The sequence below is a fragment of the Rhea americana genome, unplaced genomic scaffold (genome assembly GCF_003343005.1).
Source record: "Rhea americana isolate MKP2758 unplaced genomic scaffold, rheAme1 scaffold_24, whole genome shotgun sequence".
NCBI classification, from domain to species: domain Eukaryota; kingdom Metazoa; phylum Chordata; class Aves; order Rheiformes; family Rheidae; genus Rhea; species Rhea americana.
The window spans coordinates 7627319-7645077 of NW_028186357.1; the positions used below are offsets into that span (position 1 = coordinate 7627319).

Consider the following 17759-nt stretch of genomic DNA (forward strand, 5'->3'; position numbering starts at 1 on the left):
TGCGGGGCGGTGGTGGGGCTGGGCCGCCGCCGTGGGGACGGGAAGGGTGCGGGAGCGTGGGGGACTGCGTGGGTGTGTGCGTACGGGGTATATCGGGGCGGGCTGCCTGGCGCCGGCTCGGTAATTCAGCGGCGGTTACGTGGTGCTGTTCGCGTTTGGAGCCGAGAGTGGTAGCTCTGCCGCGCAAGGAATGTGAGATTTATGTAATCGGCTCTTACATAATGGTCTTTAGCATCCTGCTTTTATTAGTACTGCAACTTTCTTTTACCTTGGATTGTGCTGGAGTAGCTTACGAGTGTGGATGGGCTTCTTTCCTGGGCAGAAGCGGAGTCTGCAACCTGCGTCTCGGTAGGCACCTGAGGACGTGGAAACTGTAGTTATGGGCGAAAAATGAAGTAGTGGTCCAGGAATATGCTCTAGGGCTGACCAATGCTATCTGAATTTAGGCAACTACACGCCAAGTTGTATTAGGCAGCTCTGCTGGTAGGAAGAGCTTGCCCTGTCTGTCAGCCAGGGTGTGGGCAGTGCAAGGCTATTCAGAACATTATTTCTGTCAGCTTTTTGAGTCGAGAACGCATAAGTTACTGTTTCAATCTCGCTTGGATAAAAAGAGAAGAGAAAGAAGAAAAAATAAGATGGAGAATGATCTGGGAAATGCAGACAAATAAGAAGGCTTGTCTTGCACGGTCAGAGCTTTTTGGGTTTAGCTGACGATGTTTGCAGTATCAGCTGGCTCCCTCTTAGCTTATTCAGGCACGATCTCGGTAGATTCCAGCGCCCCAGGAGGCCGTGGGGGAGCATCAAACACTGAGCTGGCATTGGCGTCGCCACCTGCTCTATCAGCAGTAAAATCACACCATGTCTTGGCTTGTCCTCACAGAGTCTCCAGGAGCGATAGTGGTGTGCTCCTTAGTGGAATAGCTTGTCCTGTCCTTTCTCTTGGTAAGCATGGGTGATATCCTCCAGATATCAGTTGTATACGCTTTGTGTCACATTGCTTTTGTTTTCCAAACGGGATTTCAGTGAAGTCTTTGGGTTGTATCAGGATGCCTTTTGTTTAGACTTGTTCAGTTTTGGTTTTAGCTCCTTCTGATTTTTTTTTTCTTTAGAACAATTTTTATGCATCTGGCTGAGCTGGCTTCTTGTTATTTCTGATAAAGTGCTTTACTAAAAATCCAATATTGCAGTAGTATGTAGCCTCTTTGGTCTGAGGCTTAAGGCAGATAGTGCTACAGGCAACCTGAAGGTGGTGAGCTTATAAAAAGCTGTATTATTTTGATGGGTTGGTAGTATGACCTTTTGGGTGTGTACTTTGGGGAGTATACTTGCAGTGCTGTAAATAAAATTTTTCAAATCCTTGGGTCAAAATTCTGTTCTGGAATAAGCATCTAGTTGTATTTCTGTTTAGCAGTTTATACCTCTCCTACCCTGAATACCTTAATTAAAATAGGAAACAATATGATGGCACCTCTGCTCACAGCAACAGAAAAACTTCAGATGCCTGCTGCTCTAGGTTTCAGCACTGTTGCTTAGCTGACAACAAAGCTCAAAGCTCCCTTTTGTTCTAATTGTACTTCAAATAAAAATGCCTGACTGTAAAGCTGTAAAAGTCATAAATGCAACTACTGTAACTTTTATATAATCAAAACAATGCTGTGATAAACCAGCAGTAGAATCTCATTCAGTTATGTAAAAATCCTATCTAACTGAAGGTTGGTTAAGATCTTGAAGGTACAAAAAGCTCAAGCTTATAAACTGGAACAGAATTAGAAAGGAAGTCTGGCTTGTAGATGTGATGATCATTRTAATTTAGACAAATCATTAGCTTGTCTGCCACATCTTTCAGTTTTTCTCTAGAGTTTTGAGTACTGATCTTCTCTTGCTTTTGATATTTAGAATATATTGACAGTTGTATTCAGGTTGCCCTTTTTAGGTTACAATAATTGTCATTCTTAGGTTCTTTTCTAACTTACTGGATCTGCTTGTTCAGCATCTTGCTAGATGTTGAACAGTTGACGTTTACATTTCTTGTAATATTGGAATTTTTTCTTAGCTTTGCTAAGGAAAAACAACATGAAGAAAAAGAAGCTTGACAAACAAGTTTTACACATTTCCTATTTTCATCTTTCAGGGTATAAAGGCATTCTGCATTACTGAAAGAAGTCTCTCTTGATCGAGGAGTGACTTATGATGTCAAGAACTGTATCGTCGTGGATTTTAAGCTCAGCAAGAAACAGTATTGTTTTACAAGGAAAAGGACGTTTGTACTCCAGATGTATCCCAAATAGAAACAAGATAAAATGGAAGCTTATTTTCTGCAGAACACACCTCTTCCCTTCTGGAAGCTGTAGCATAGACTATGCTTTTCCCCTAAGAAAAGCTTTCAGACATACTTCCACTGAAGAAGAACAATTTTCTTTTCAGCTGTCTCCATCACAAATCAATGATGTACTCAGAGCAGGTGAATTATCCCATAAAATACTGGATTTGGATGGTAAAAATGCTAATTCTGTGTTGAGATTTGAAAGTAACCAGTTGGCATCCAACACCCCGATTGAAGACCGCAGAAGTGCAGCCACTTGTTTGCAGACCAAAGGGATGATGTTCGGGGTATTTGATGGTCATGCRGGTTCTGCATGTGCTCAGGCAGTAAGTGAGAGACTGCTTCATTATATAGCAGTATCTCTCATGTCTCGACAAACCTTGGAAGAGATTGAGCTTGCTGTGGAGTGCATGAAACCAGTTTTGCCTATTCTGCAGTGGCACAAGCATCCAAATGATGTAGAATATCAAGAAATAACTTCACAATATTTTGAGAAYCTCCGGGTTTATTGGCAGCATTTACTGGACCTAGACACTGAGCTAGGATTTAGTTTAGAAGAAGCCATGATATGCGCATTCAAAAGGTTAGACTCGGACATATCACTAGAAGTTCAGGCTCCCCAGGAAAATGAATTGATGAGAAATATTGCCCTTCAGGTAGCTTTCTCTGGTGCAACAGCCTGTGTGGCTCACGTTGATGGCGTTCACTTGCACGTTGCAAATGCTGGTGATTGCAGAGCAGTTCTAGGGGTACAGGAAGAAGATGGAACATGGTCTACTCTCCCGTTAACTCGAGACCACAATGCCTTTGATGAATCTGAGATTAAAAGACTAAAGAGAGAACACCCAAAATCTGAGGAGAAAACTCTATTTGTGAATGACAGATTACTGGGGATTCTCATGCCCTCTAGAGCTTTTGGAGATGTCCAATTAAAATGGAGTAAAGAATTGCAACACARTGTTCTGGAGAATAGCTGTGATGCTGAGGCTTTAAATATTTACCAGTATGTTCCTCCAAACTACCATACACCCCCTTATTTGACTGCAGAGCCTGAAGTCACATACCACAAATTAAGAGGCAAGGATAAGTTTCTAGTTATTGCTTCAGATGGACTGTGGGAGATGCTAAGTAATGAGAAGGTTGTAAAACTCGTTGCTGGACACCTTGCAGAGCTTAATGTGCGGAAACCACAATTGGCTTTTGAGAAACCAATTAATCTGGGTTATATGCACAACTTACTGCTTCAGAGGAAAAACAGGGGCATTGGCTCACTTGATCAGAACATAGCTACTCACTTAATACGGCATGCAATCGGAAATAATGAGTATGGGGAGGTGGACCAAGAGAAACTTGCTGCAATGCTTACACTGCCTGAAGACCTTGCAAGAATGTACAGAGATGATATCACAGTAACTGTGGTGTATTTTAATTCAGAAACAATTGAAAATTATTACAGAAACAATGAATAGAGATTTGCATTACTGCTGTTCTATACCATTAGCCATTTTTGGTACTGGAAACCATTGCTGTTTGTTTTCCCTGATAGTCAGGCTGGTACAAGTGTCATCATTTGGACGTTCCTGAAACTTTTGGTTACTTACTAGTCTTGATAATACATTTCTAGAAGTCAATTTGGTGAAAGTTTTGTGGGTTTCCAGGTCTGTGCACACTGAGGAAAAATGCTTTGTTAAAAGTTCACTGAAATATAACCGAACTAAAGATTGCCAACCTAGGTCTGGTTCCATGGGAGCAACAGTAAAACTTTTCAAATGAACAAATGGGAGACAAATTTCACTGAGACTGGTACAATTTGATAGGGAGATGGATAGTAGCTGTAGCTGCCTGGAGTATAAAAAACATTCCAGTCTTGTGCAAAATGAGTAGCCTCCTATTGAAACACTGTAATTGAAATAAATAAATAAATAAACTCCCAAACCACTATTTGATTTAACAGTGTCAGATACTTTAAAGAATTGCTTTGTATCTGGGAAGCTTAACAAAACAAGACTGTTCAAACAGCCTTGGCACTGTGAAAGATTTTTTTTTTCCTAATGTCATACGTTAACAACTACTGTAGAAACAAAAGCATATTTTCTTCAGGAATTCTTTTAAAGTGTGAATGCATATGCTCTTTAACTGTGTGTATGTGGACTTGTATGACCCTTTATAGTTCAAAGGCACTTGAGAGACTTCATAGTTCCTTTCTTAGGAATATTATATATTCTTAATATAATGAGTACCTAATGCCATTGATCAACAGTACTTGGCTTCAGCGTTCACTGTCTAACCTGCTTGAAGAATATACCCTTTTTATTAAGTATTGATTTTTGAACTGTTGCACATCAAATCCATCAAATGTAATTTAAAAAATGTCTTACAGATCCAGAAGTTCAAAAGCGTATCTAAGTATAAATGTGGCAATACATAGAGCAGAGCTGCTATTTCACCAAAATACATTTTATCTTTTCCCTTCTTCTTCTTGCTTTCAGACATGAGCTTGACTTCATAGATTTGTATAGTTATTTTCTGTAGTGAATGTATGTTCTAATCCCAGAAAATATACGTATGTGTACTTTATAACAATTTTCTTTTATGCTGTGCTTTCTAGATTGCCAGGCTCTAAAACTTGAAAGTTGGCTGTGTTTTCTTAAATTTCAGGTATGGTGTTCTCTAGTGACTCTTTTCCTTGTTTATGCGCAGTAGTAATTGTTGCCTGCAAGCATGTGTGTACTGGGAGTAGAGGCCTGTTGACAGCTGTTGCTATGAAGTAAGAACCAGTTGTATGATTACTGTTCTTAGAGTAATCTACTCTAATACATAGTAGAATACTATGTACTCCAGGTACTACTATTAGTACTTTAATACAATCTACTCTAGTACATACTGGAGTGCATCCAGCAATTCAGCCTGGAGGCAGGTATTACTGTTTTTTTTCAGRTAAAATTCATTCTCATTGATATCAACGGAACAGGATTGGCTCAAGAAATCTGAGACTTGAATCTTCTTGTTGGTAGGGGGCTTTAGGAAGAGTTCAGGTGTGTGTAAGACAATATAGGCACTGCTGAAATTCTTGTAGTTTGGGTCCAATTTACTGTGGTAGGTATGCCCTCAACCACGAGAGTGGTACTAGGTAGCCTGAGCCGCAGAAAAAGATGAAGAGTGAAGGTCAGGCTGAGTGTTAGCCAGAGAGGCGGCTTGTCTACTTCCAGGTCAACTGGGTGAGGAGGGGACTTCTTTTAAGTGGCATTCCTGAACCCTTTTGGCTCTAAGTGGCCCATTTCCATTCAATTTACAAAGTTTTTTGTATGATTAGTTGCATGCTTCATTCCTGTTGTAATTTTGGGCGTAAAGTAGTAGAAGACTAGCAATTCTAGACTATCTCTTAATAGAGGTGGAAATTGCTTAATAGTGTAGCTAGAAGAACAAAGGGGATAAACCACATATCAGAGTTGGTAAGAAGTGTTTTTTATTAAAAACATTCCAGAAAACATTTAATACAGAGCAAACCTGTAACAGTGTAAGTAGTGTAGCAAATCTGTTAACAGCTAATATATAGTTTTAAAATAAAAGTAAGCTGGCTTGTCCTTCTCTAATTAAAAAAGAGTCCTGTGGTGAAATCTGCATTGTCCTGAGAGAATCACTGTGTCATTAAGTCATCTAAAATGTTACTCCTAGATACTCTATTATATATAGGTTGTTGTAACTGCAAATTGATAATGATCGTTTAGAGGAATGCATTTGACAGTAAGAAGTGTACTACTAACTTGCAGCACTATAATTATCTTACTGTGGAAAGGGATAACATTAAACCAATTACTGATTTTAAAAAAGAACACAAATCATGGATTTAACCACACGCTCCCTGACATTTTGTTGCAGGCCAACAGCAGTGATCGGTCCTTACTTGTGATTATAACGATTTTCTCAGTTTAAATCAGATCACAGACATTCTTATCTGTAAGAGCAAAAATAGCTAGTGGCATTAATAAGCAGAGTGTGTTGGGACTTCAAGATGCAAGAACAACATTTAAGTGAGTGAACTTAATGTGTTAATCTGCTCCTGTAAGCATAATGACATGAAGATCTGATAGTACATTTAGATGCCAGTCTTATGAAAACCTAAATACTTGTTGAAACAAGTATCTTTAGAGGCAGTTGGCTTGCTTTAGGTTAAGTCAATTTTTAACTTCCTTAACAGTCCATATTGCAGAAGCTACAATCAAAAATTCACCTCAGTTGTCTGTTTCTCAAATACGAGTCCTGACTAGCCCCAGATGTGCCTCTTGACTTRTAAGTAGCAAATCTGAGGTGAAGTGTTGATGTAGGTACTAAAAAAATACACTTTTCCTCCCTAACATTTAATCCTTGGGTTAAACTGCAACTTTGTCACTTTGCTTTTTCTCCAGAACTCTTATCCTATGTTTCTAAACGGTTATACTTATTTGTATTTAAGTCTTCAGGCCTTCATCATGTATGTATTTATTTTTTTTTCTAACTTCATTGTAAATAATGAGGGGGATCACTGTTTTGTAGATACAAATATTCATTTTACACTTAATAAAAATTATTTTTTAAACTTTAAAGGGATGAAAGTGTTAATGATTCAGTTACCTTACTAGAATCTAGCCTATTTTCCTGTGAACATTTTTCTGTTTATTAATAAACACTTTTTGGAGAGAGTAGATGTTCAAGCTGGGATAAAAGTAAATAATTTGAGTAGATATTGTGAATTTGTTTAAATGTTCGTAGCTCGGCAGTTTTCCCACTATAGAAATAATTTTCAATATGTAAATATCAGAGTATCTTGATACTACTGTTTCCAGTAAACTAATCGGTCACCAGAGGGAGCATGAGTTCGATGATCAGTCTGTCCAAATTGTGCTTCAGGTAATTTGACAATCTACATAGAATATTTTTAACTTTGATAGGCTCATATATAGAGGGATAAATATGTTCACCTACAGCTAAAAAAATCATTTAACATTCACATAAAATGTGTGCTCCAATTGTGCCCTAGAAACCATGCAAAAAACTAGAAATACAAAATCTATTCAAACACTGATAAAATTCTTGAGTTATAACAGACCTGTAGCAGCACAAGTGTTCATGTACTCAGCGTTCAAGATTTAACTTCAAATTAATGCAAATTGTTAGTGTTTTATTCAGTAAAGAGGGAAGAGAATGATTGGTGGGAGGGTAGATTCCTCATTTTTCTCCTCTCCCTTGGCATTTTTTGGGCAATTTTTTTTGGATAACAAAATATTTGCCTAAAATTTAAGAAGGCTCTTTCGGTGTTTTAATCACTGTTTGGGAAGTCTTCTGTTCAGAACAGTAACTGTGCTGAGAAGAACTGGAAGTAGAACTGTGCACAAGTCCTTGTGTTATTGTCAGATATCCATTGATTGCTGGCCAGTTGCAGTGGTGTTATGTACTACTTAATGCTGCAGCCTAATACTTCAGTAGAAAGCACGGAAAAGTGAGAATGCAAGAAATGTTTTCCCTTCTTTATCTGTTGCWGGGAGGTTAAACTTCAAAATATTATTGTGAAGTAAAATGTTTGAAATTTTGCCAAATCTTTGTCTTCGGGATCTGAGAGAACTAGTTCAAACTACTTCTAGATTCTTGAGTTATCAGCCAGTTAAGAATTCTTTCTGTTACTGTGTTAGTTAACCACTTTTCTGGGACTTTTGCCAGTTGGCCTGCATTAGTCTAAAATATAATTATTGTCTCTATTCAGAATGAGCAAAGAAACTTCTTAGTAGGACACTTCCCATTTCTTAAAGAGGAAAAAAGTACCCGGTTTTGCCTTTTGATGAATTTTTCTGAATTAAATACAGGGCAGAGGGGAAAGATGCTGGCAATTAGCAGTGCAGGAACCATATGCAGCAGCTAAGTGGGTCATAAAGCATCTTCTGGTAATCCCAATTTACACATGGCTTTGGTGAGGTTTTTTCAACTTGCATAGATTAAGTCAATGCTCCTGAAAGAGCTTACACATCCATGGAAGCAGAAGTGTCTAGTTTGACTGGAGGAACAGTGATCATGAATTTGTCATGCCTCCCTGCTGAAATTTTGGAGCCAGTCCTCTGGGCACTTGCTCTGGAGCGAGTGGTCTAATTTAGTCTCTGACTTGGTAGTTCTCTCAAACCAGCCAAAAGAGATGCTAGCTGTGGAAACGGTTCTTTCTGAGTGTAGACTACAAAATGCGCATTAGAAACCAGCGGCTTACTGTCCTGGGGGGTATCCAAGCTCCGATCTGACATGCTTTGTTCTACTGTTGTTAAGGATGTTTTGCTTTATGTTCTCTGAAATGATCTTTGCTATAGCATGACTATTGTATTACTATTTTATGCTTCACAGTTGTGAGGCATTTTTCTTAACAAAAAGGATTTCAATTTCGGTGCTTTACTGAGTAACTCTTCGATTTCATACCTGCAGAACCAAGCTTGGCCAGAAGATGTCAGCTGTATTTTGCAAAAGGAAAGCTGTACTACTATGTTTACTTCCGTCTCTCTTAGTATTAGGTTCATGTTCATAATGCATGAGTTTCAGGTGCTGTTATACAAATGAAAAACAAAAATCCAAAATACATTTTAAAGGGATTTATTAGCAGCTATCTAGTACTTCAGATGTATGAATTGGGTAATCTGAACAAGTCTGAGTCTTCTGCCAAAACCAAGTTTTAATGGCCTGAAGTACCTGAAGTGGCTAAACTTTAAAGAAAACAGTTTCCTTGTCCTGGCACTCTTAGAACAYGAAAGTGAAGTCAAGGCACCTGTCTGAATTTCCCGAAGAGCCCCAATTGCACAAGAAGGAAAAGCACTTCCCGAGCTGAGGAGAGCTTTGCTCCACCATTATCTGTGTGTCTAGTTCCTGCTGTCATGCAGCTCAGCAACTGCAAATGGTCACAGCTGCTCCATGGCCACTCTGTGGCTTAGGTTAAGTTGTTTTGCTTTGAACAAATCTAGAGCCTTAGAATTACATTGATAAGTTCCTTCAAGAGTCTGTTGCTGCAAGGAGATGGAAACCTCCTGTTCAGCCTAAGTGTCTTCATAGAAATATCATGAACTTTTTGTTGTGAACTGGGCCAGCTGGGATTCTAAAATATGCTGAGGGTTTGAGAAATAAATCTTGGTGTGCATTTCTTTCTTTTTTTGGGGGGGGGGGAGGATTATGGAGGGGGGAGTGGTTTTATTCTGCCATTCTTTCTTCGGACATAGTTGCCTGCACTTGATGCTGTGACCATCAGAGCTTGCATTTCTTACATATTTGTTCTGTTATTCTTTTCCCCCCACCCCACACTCTTCTTTTACCCTTTCTCCATGGTTAGTTTTCTGTTTCTTGTTCTGGACAMGTGCTTTGAGAAAAGGAGCAAACTTTTTTTAAGCAGTATGAAAAGGGGGATAYGGCTGTCTTCTAAAGACAGCAGGTAAGGGAATTGTAGGACATCCTTTCAGCTAGGTGTGCACACAAGTGGTTCTCCAAAAAGTTATAGCAGAACCCTCTGTTGTATTCACCAAGTGAACTTAAGGTATGCACATGAGATCACAGCTAGTTACCCTGCAATCTCTGCTTTTACCTTCATGACTTACTGTTGATAGGTGTAGTACTGAATCCCCTGCATGAAAGAACTGAAGTGTTAAGAGAGACGGAGTAATTGCTTTGTCCTCTTCATTATCATAGATAACAGACATATATCTTCCTTGTAGACCAACTTTACCTTCTGTATTATCCCAAATTTCAATTAGAGTTATGTTTGAAGCTCTGTTCTTAACATTTTAACCTTGAAAGTAAAGCGTTTGGGCAATACTGGAAGCTCAACTGAAAGATTACAATGTGGGCAGCAAGAGGGTTGAACATGTTTGCTCTGTTTGGGTTACAGAGTTCATTATCCATGAATTTACTCCAAAACTGGACTTGGATCAAGTTCTTATCTAAACCTATTCGATGATTTGCTGTGTTCTCTCTCTATTATGGAATCTAGTCATTTGGCTAGATTTTTGGAGAAACTAGGTCATGATTAAAACCTGTTAGGGTAAAGGATCATGTTGTACTTCTTATTTTAAACAAAGCATAAGGYAGTTAACTCTCACTGTTTGCAGTTATATTGAATAGGGTTTTGTTAAGCACATAAAAGCTATGCATCAATCCATAATTCTGATGTTAACATGCATTAAGAAGCTTATCTGTTTGCAGGTGTTCTTCTCTACTGTTATATCTCCTAAGGCACATATATAGGATCTTTCTCTCATTTGCAGAGCTGTGTTTATGAGTAAGAGATAATTGCCATATTTGTTCAACTATGATTATAGTAGAGAGTAAATTCCCTGAAGTCCATGATCTTTTTCAGAAAAATGCGGTTAACATCACTGAAAAGGTTACATTTATTTATTTTTACTGTAACTTTATTTAAAATAATCCCCACGTCTTTGAAATCTCTGTCTACAGTATAATAGATCTYGGTAGGCCGTAGAACTTTTAGTAATTTCTCTGGTGCCATTATGCAGAATAGAGTGTATGATCCTCTATAAAATCTGCAAAAATTGTCTTGTAATGCCACATTGCTGCCTTTTTCCAATTGTGTTACTAAAAGAAGAAAAAGGTTCAGTTTTATTTTGACTTTGATTTCTGTGTGGTTTTCTAACCAGCTGATATCAAGGAAAATGTCTTGAGTTATCTCCATTTCCTTTCCTGGAGTGCTAGTTAATTTTTTAAGCTTTTTTTTTATTTTTATTTCCCTCACCAGGCTTTTAGAGGCATTCTAGTGTCATTTTCAATGAATGCTCGTAATAAATATTTCTGCCTTATTCACCTGCCAACTCATCTTTTATTCATCCTGCTGATGAAAACAATCTCCCATGAAACCTCTATTGCTGAAAGAGTACAAAAACTTTCCCATTACAAAAGTAATAGATCCTTTTTCAGCTTAGTGTAAGAATTTTCTATTACTTTGACATATGTTTTTGAAGAAATTTGAAATTTTAAAGTTCTGACTTAATTAAAAGCAACAGAGAGAATGCAATCCAATAAATGTAGCAACAGGTGAATCTGCACTTCCTTTAGGTTCTTACTGTAAAATGCAAATGTGCTAAAAATCAAATGGCTTTCCTTATATTTCTTTAAAATTTCAGTAGAATAGATTTGCACAGCTGTACTGAAATCCTTATTCCTCAAACACTRGTGCTCTTGTATTATGGCAGTTGTACTATACATGCAAGAGAATGGTTACTGGTCTTGGGGGACTGGAGCTGAGAATAAATCTATTGGTGATATACATTGAGGATGAGAAGAAAACACCCATGATACTGATTCTTATTTCAAGGCAGCGTAAGAACATATTTATGTAGATATCTGAGGAGACACAACTTGAATGAAATTCAAGCTAAATGATATTTCTTTTTTCTTACTTAAGTAGCCAAACTATTGATAGCATTWTCTCAGCTTAATTGGCAGTACCTCTTTATTATAAAAGAAAAAATGACTTAGCTGTAATTAGCTTTCATCAAACCATATTTTGGAAAAAAATGTTATTAAAAACTGAACTGTCACAGGTATTTATATAACTAGTTAAAATTTTCACATTAAGATCACATACATTTGAAACACATTGTATTGTTTGATAGGCTGATTTATGCAATTTTATATATATTATACATGTGTATATAATTATGCATATATAATAATGTGTATAATATATGTATGTAATAGTGTATATATTGTGTATATAAAAAAATCATTTGGTGTGAAAAAGCAAGCACTGTAGGAGAGCTCCTAGATAATCAAAAATATAAGTATTCTGCTCTTTTAAATACATTTTGTGTTTCTGTAATATAAAAATGTGATTTTTATGTTATTTTTATTTAAAGAGGTTTTCTATACTTCCTAGGTAGAAAAAATCTTAGCTCCTTTGAGAGCTCTCCTGTGAATTTCATTAGAGGATGATTTCATGTTTCTGATACGTTCGTTAGGAATATGTCAAAGTCTGGTTCTGAATTCCAAGATGGTGTTCACTTAAAATAAAGTGTCAGTGATGTGAGACAACACCTACAAGTCAGACTTCTTCAGGTACTCGGTCAACAGGATTATTATCCGAGTTGTGGCTGAGGCTGAAACTGGTAGACTAGAAACTGAACAAATGGCCTGGGAATTTTGATTCCCTGGCCTGCATTAGAGAATGGCCCATTCTGCTTTTCCTTGAGATCACATGGTATTTCATTAGCATAATAAGCTGGGACTCAGTCCAGAGCTAATTGACCTCTCCTTGAAAAACTTGGAAGGAGTAAGGGTGTGAGACTCCTGAATATGTACACTGCATCTGCAAATGAAGATGCAGTTTTAGATGTGCAATACCAATGACTCTAGTGATTATAGTTCTGTAGTCTTATGGCCACACAGGAATATTATAACTATTAGCTGGTAGGATATACTTGTTGTTTATCACTAGGCAGTTTTAGAACTTCTGGGTTTTTTTTGGAATTTTGGTAGCAGAAATGGTTTAGATCAATAATCTATTAATAACTTATTCAAGCCTGAAATTTCAATTCATCCTCACTTTCTAAAGAAGAGATATTTCCATTGTTCTTCAGTATATGCCACTTCCATTTTAGCTTGAACTTATAAATCATAAATGAGCTTGAAGTATTAATTTCCCTCTTTCAGCACTACCTTTATCTAGTGTTTGCTGACATGGCTCATTATAACTTATTTTTGAGCACAGTCAGACCTTGTTTTCTGAACAGATGAATTCATTGTTGGAAAGGATCCTATAAATAGAACTTAGGAACCATGAAAATGAGAAATTCTAGTTCATTAGGATCTCATCTGGAACAATGTGATTTCGATATACAGAAATTTTGAGCTGATGAAATGAGGCAAACACTTAGATAATTGGTTCTAAACCATTAAATTACAAATGGACTATTTTTGTATTGCAGTTAAGGGTGATAGAAACCATTTGGAAAAGAGATTCAAGCAGCATATATTGTAAGAGAGAGAGAAAGGAGAAAAAATAGACTAGTTAATATTAAGGGATAAGCATGAAGTGTACACAGTGGGATAAATGGTAACTTTGGTATCTTCTGGTATTCTGAGCAATCTGCTTCAGATGAGGCTTGCATAAAATTAAACTCTTGTTACAAAATAGCTCTGCCAATCTTCCTCATGTGTTAAAAGCAGGTATGTCTTCTCTATCAACATTTGGTGTTGAAGTGGTAAAGTAAATTTATGGAGATGTGACTCTATTTCAATATCTCAAGTAGATTACCTAAGGATTATTAGGATTACTAATGGAAAATGCAGAAATCCTCTACTCTCATGGAAGAGTAAACTCTTACGGCATCAGCCCAGAAATATTTCCTCAAGAATAATGTATTTATGCACAAGTTCTGCTTTGAAAAAGTTTCTGGTACAGAAATTTGAAACTCTGGAATTTTAACTCTGGTGTTGGGGCATGCACAAAGACTTCGGCCCAACTCATCTCTTCCTGGTAGGCTTCAAACATGGATGCCTAGATAAATTAAGACATTATTTCATGACAGTAAAACCAACTAATGTGTATCATCTTTACTTCCTCTTTCCTTACCGAGAAACAAAGCATACTGTACAGGGGAAGACTCTAATCTTGGTACCTGGTAAGCAACTGAGGAGAAACTGCAGGCTCTTTTTTGGGAATATGTACATTTTCTTATTTAACAATGACATGGTCTCAGTGACATTATCTCACTGTTTTCTACGGCCCGCTTAGGTCTGCTTCACTCCAGCTTTTTAATCACATACTAAAACCAGATGAGTCCATCTGTTGTCTCTAGAACCAAGAGTTTACAAGAGAAACTGATGACATGATTTTGTTCGTAACCTAGCTATTTTAAATGATTGTGCTTTAAATAAGGGGCCTGTGAATGCAAATGAACCAAACACAGGTACAGGGTGGATGGTTTGAGTGGCAGCAGACCATATACCTTTCTAAAGAGCAGCTAGTAATAAAGGGCAGGGAAAACCAACTGGTAAGAACATTACAGAAGTGTGGAGCTTGTCAGGGTTGTCCTGCTCTGCCCTACGTGCACTTCACAGCCAAGKCAGTATGCTGTAAATGCCCAAAAGGAATAAAAGGTGGAAAGAGAAATTGGTAAAGTGAGAAAATTCCCTGGGATCAGACCACTGTGGGAGCAAAGGAGCAGAGGAAGCCTGGGAATGCTGATAGGGTGCAGGCCACTGGACTCGTGTGTCAAGCTGCTGCTCATGCATAGCCCTTAACTCGGGCTCTGCTGTGTGGAATAGATGTGTCTGGTGGAAGCCCGGCCTTTCCCATCAGGTATTTTCTTGCTGATACCCAGAACTGCAAAACTGATCTAGTTATACTAGGCACAAGACTATTTGAAAAGATGCTTTTAGCTTGGAAAAATTGCACTGACTACAAATCTACTTTTAAAATAAAGCAGCCTAACATATTTGTATCTAAAGGATTAAGACAAATTTTCTATGCTTATAGCAGTGCATCTAGAAAAGAAACAATGATAAAGGCAAGACAAGTGGTTAATTTTCCCAACTATTTTTTTCACRTGTCTTTTAGGTGATCAGGGTGATCACTGAACTTACAGAAAGGACTGTAGATTTTATTATAGACTCACTCATACAAGCAAGGGAAAGGACATACGAACTATCTGAAGTTAGTTTTSTGTGTGTGACTTGACAAGCTACCTTTCCTTACATAGTGTTTTTTTTTTCTTAGACAATCACGAGACTTGCAGTCTCAATACTGAGAGCCTGTGTGGTTCATAGGGTTAATGGAATACGGAGCTACCTCTCATCAACAATTTAAATACAGAACCAGTCTCAGAGATGCTGTAGCAGGTGCAAGTATGACGCAGAGATACCTGAGCTAGCTCCAGAGCTAGATAGTAGCAGTTCAGCACTTTGCCTGGACAAATTGGCCACCTTAAGAGGGGCACATTTCCTTGGATAGCGTCCCCCCCCCACCACTGCAGCTGGAACATGTCTAGTATCAAATATATCTTGTTAAAATTGTTAAAGGTTTTTTGCAGAGCATTTTATTGAGCCCTGTATGTATATCCTATTCTCTGTCTGCTAAGTTGCATATGTATGTTATTTCTCTGGAACAACTGTCGATAGGATAGCACTGGTGTCACAGTGGTGAACTAGGCAGGGGTCTAGATGGCAAAGATGAACGCAAGGATAATACTGAACAATGCATGTTGTTTGCATTCTCTGGGAGTGAGTCTGTATGACTGACAGATAAGGAGTCTGCTTATTTTTCGGTAAGCAAGAACAGCTACTAAGAAAAAGAATAATTGGGAAGACATGTTCTTATTCTGTTTAACTGTAATCTTAATTCAAATGGCAAAAAGAATGAATATTTTAGTCCTGTCTTTTTTTCTTGGGCATTTCATTTCAGTKGTTAATATATGTAACTTCAAAGAGATGTCTGTCTTTCCTCCTCAGTTCTGTCTGAGACTGTTATATTTTGAAATTCATTCTTTTACTTCCCTAAATGGGAAAGCTCTGATGTAACTGTGTAGATAAATCTCTTTGACAAAGGATTTCTCTGTAAAATTAGAGCTATTAAAACAGATAACTAGTGCATTCAGAACTCAAAAGAAGGAAAACGAAGGCTTAAATTTCACTGTGYACTCCTTTTCTTATGCCTGAATACAATTTTCTATTTCCATCTCCAAAAACAAAACAAAAGTACACAAACACTAGCAAGCAATATTAAACTGGRATTGTTCAATAGGATAACTTATCTTGACTTCTTAGGCTGCTGGATTAACAAAATAATATACATTATTAAAACATGTATACTGTGCTCATGGTCACTTTAATCAAAGTTGCCAATCACCGTATCTTCACTGAACAGTTCTATGTATAGATGTTGACCTGGCTTATTAGTCATCAGCAGACAATATAGTATGTACAGTCTGACTCATACCACATTTAATTGGATACTGATGGATGAATGAATTGTTTCAGATAAAATAAGAAACTCCTTACAAATGTCATTGTGTTAAACTAGGCCTTTTTGCTTGGTGAAAATGTCTTTTTAAAATGTGTGACTTTGTGTGGTCTAAGTGAGGGCACAGTATTTTTCCAATGTGCTACAAGGACTGTTGTCCTTAGGAGTTTGCTGATACCACACAGTACTGCATTTCAAAGCCATACCAAAGCAATTTTGATGCAGATCAGACAAATACCCAGGTTAGGTCAGTGAATCAAAATTCTAGTTGTTTGTTAACCCATTTCTGGTCATGCAGCTGTGAATACAAATAAATTAGGGAGCAGATTTTAAGAAGCTGTTAGATTGCACAGTCTTAAATCTTTTAAAGATGATGATTCACAACCTTTATTCATTAATGGGCATCTGATTCATCATTGGTTATAGTGGGGAATAGATTTTTATATTGCATTATAGCTGGTCATACTGCTTTATAAAGACTGTGTAATTATTTCTATTATTAATGTCTGTTTGGAGGATTTATAGCTTGTCTGTAAAACTTATAATCTGCCAAGCTGCAGCATTACAGCAGTCTCTGTGAGGAAGTGAATTAAAGTGGTCACTTTTAATTTATGAAAAGGTTCTTTAAGAAAAGTTTTCAAGCATTTACAGCCTTTGCTGTATATAACTGATTTTTTTGAAAAAAGCTAAACTGAAATGTTTCATAGACACATATTGTTGAAACACTTTGATTTTTCTGTATGACAAAAATTGGATTGTTCGGATCAAATTTCCTTTCCTACAGTTTTCAAATCCAGCTCTTCTCTCATTTTCATCTATGTTGTTACATACTTGCCACTTAACTCTTTCCTTCTAGCTTCTCTGCATTTGACTTCCAATTCTTACTCATCCTCTATATTTTTTAAAACTTGTGTATTAGTGACCCATCTAATTTATTTGTTGTGTGTTTCCTCATGTCTTTGCTCAGCCTGTATTCTGATTTCAGCTCTCCTATCTAATCAAAAAATGTTTCTTGTTGATTTGGTCTTCACTCAGAACCACTAAATTGGCTCATGAGTGCGCTCCTTTGCATCATGCTGGTGTTTCTATGATCTCCAGTCCACTGGTATTTGTGAGCTGTCATGTGCTGTCAGTTCTCATCTCCTTTCATTTTTTTCTCTCTCAATATCACTACTGGTTTCCTATGCTACTCTTTCACCTTTCTGTTTTATCTCAGCCTCCAGGCTTGCCTTCCACGTCAGCTTGAGCTTTGGTATGTGGAGCTTTTCCAGGAAAAAAACATGTCATTACGGTCTCTAATTTCACTGCTGATGTCTTCCTACTTCTTCAACAAAGATGAAACTCTTGTCCAGAATCTTAACTGTCTTTTCACCATCTTCAAATTATTTCACAGGATTTTTTTTGCAACTTTCCTCCTCATTTCTCTTCTTGTACAAAATCTTTCTGCATTTTCCCCAAAAGTTTTCA

General features: G+C 37.4%; 1 protein-coding gene across 2 annotated transcripts; it reads left to right on the plus strand.

Moving 5' to 3' along the window:
* Positions 1-92: 92 nt before the first annotated feature.
* PDP2 (pyruvate dehydrogenase phosphatase catalytic subunit 2) lies at positions 93-4261 on the plus strand. 2 transcript variants are annotated; one of them, XM_085306449.1, is made up of 3 exons: positions 93-348; positions 881-942; positions 2132-4261. In XM_085306449.1, exon 3 carries the CDS (start codon positions 2188-2190, stop codon positions 3790-3792), a length of 1605 nt encoding a protein of 534 aa, XP_085162575.1. In that variant the 5' UTR covers positions 93-348; positions 881-942; positions 2132-2187; the 3' UTR covers positions 3793-4261. The 2 variants fall into 2 exon arrangements, with proteins under 2 accessions (XP_085162575.1, XP_085162576.1); XM_085306450.1 differs by lacking the exon at positions 881-942.
* Positions 4262-17759: the final 13498 nt, after the last annotated feature.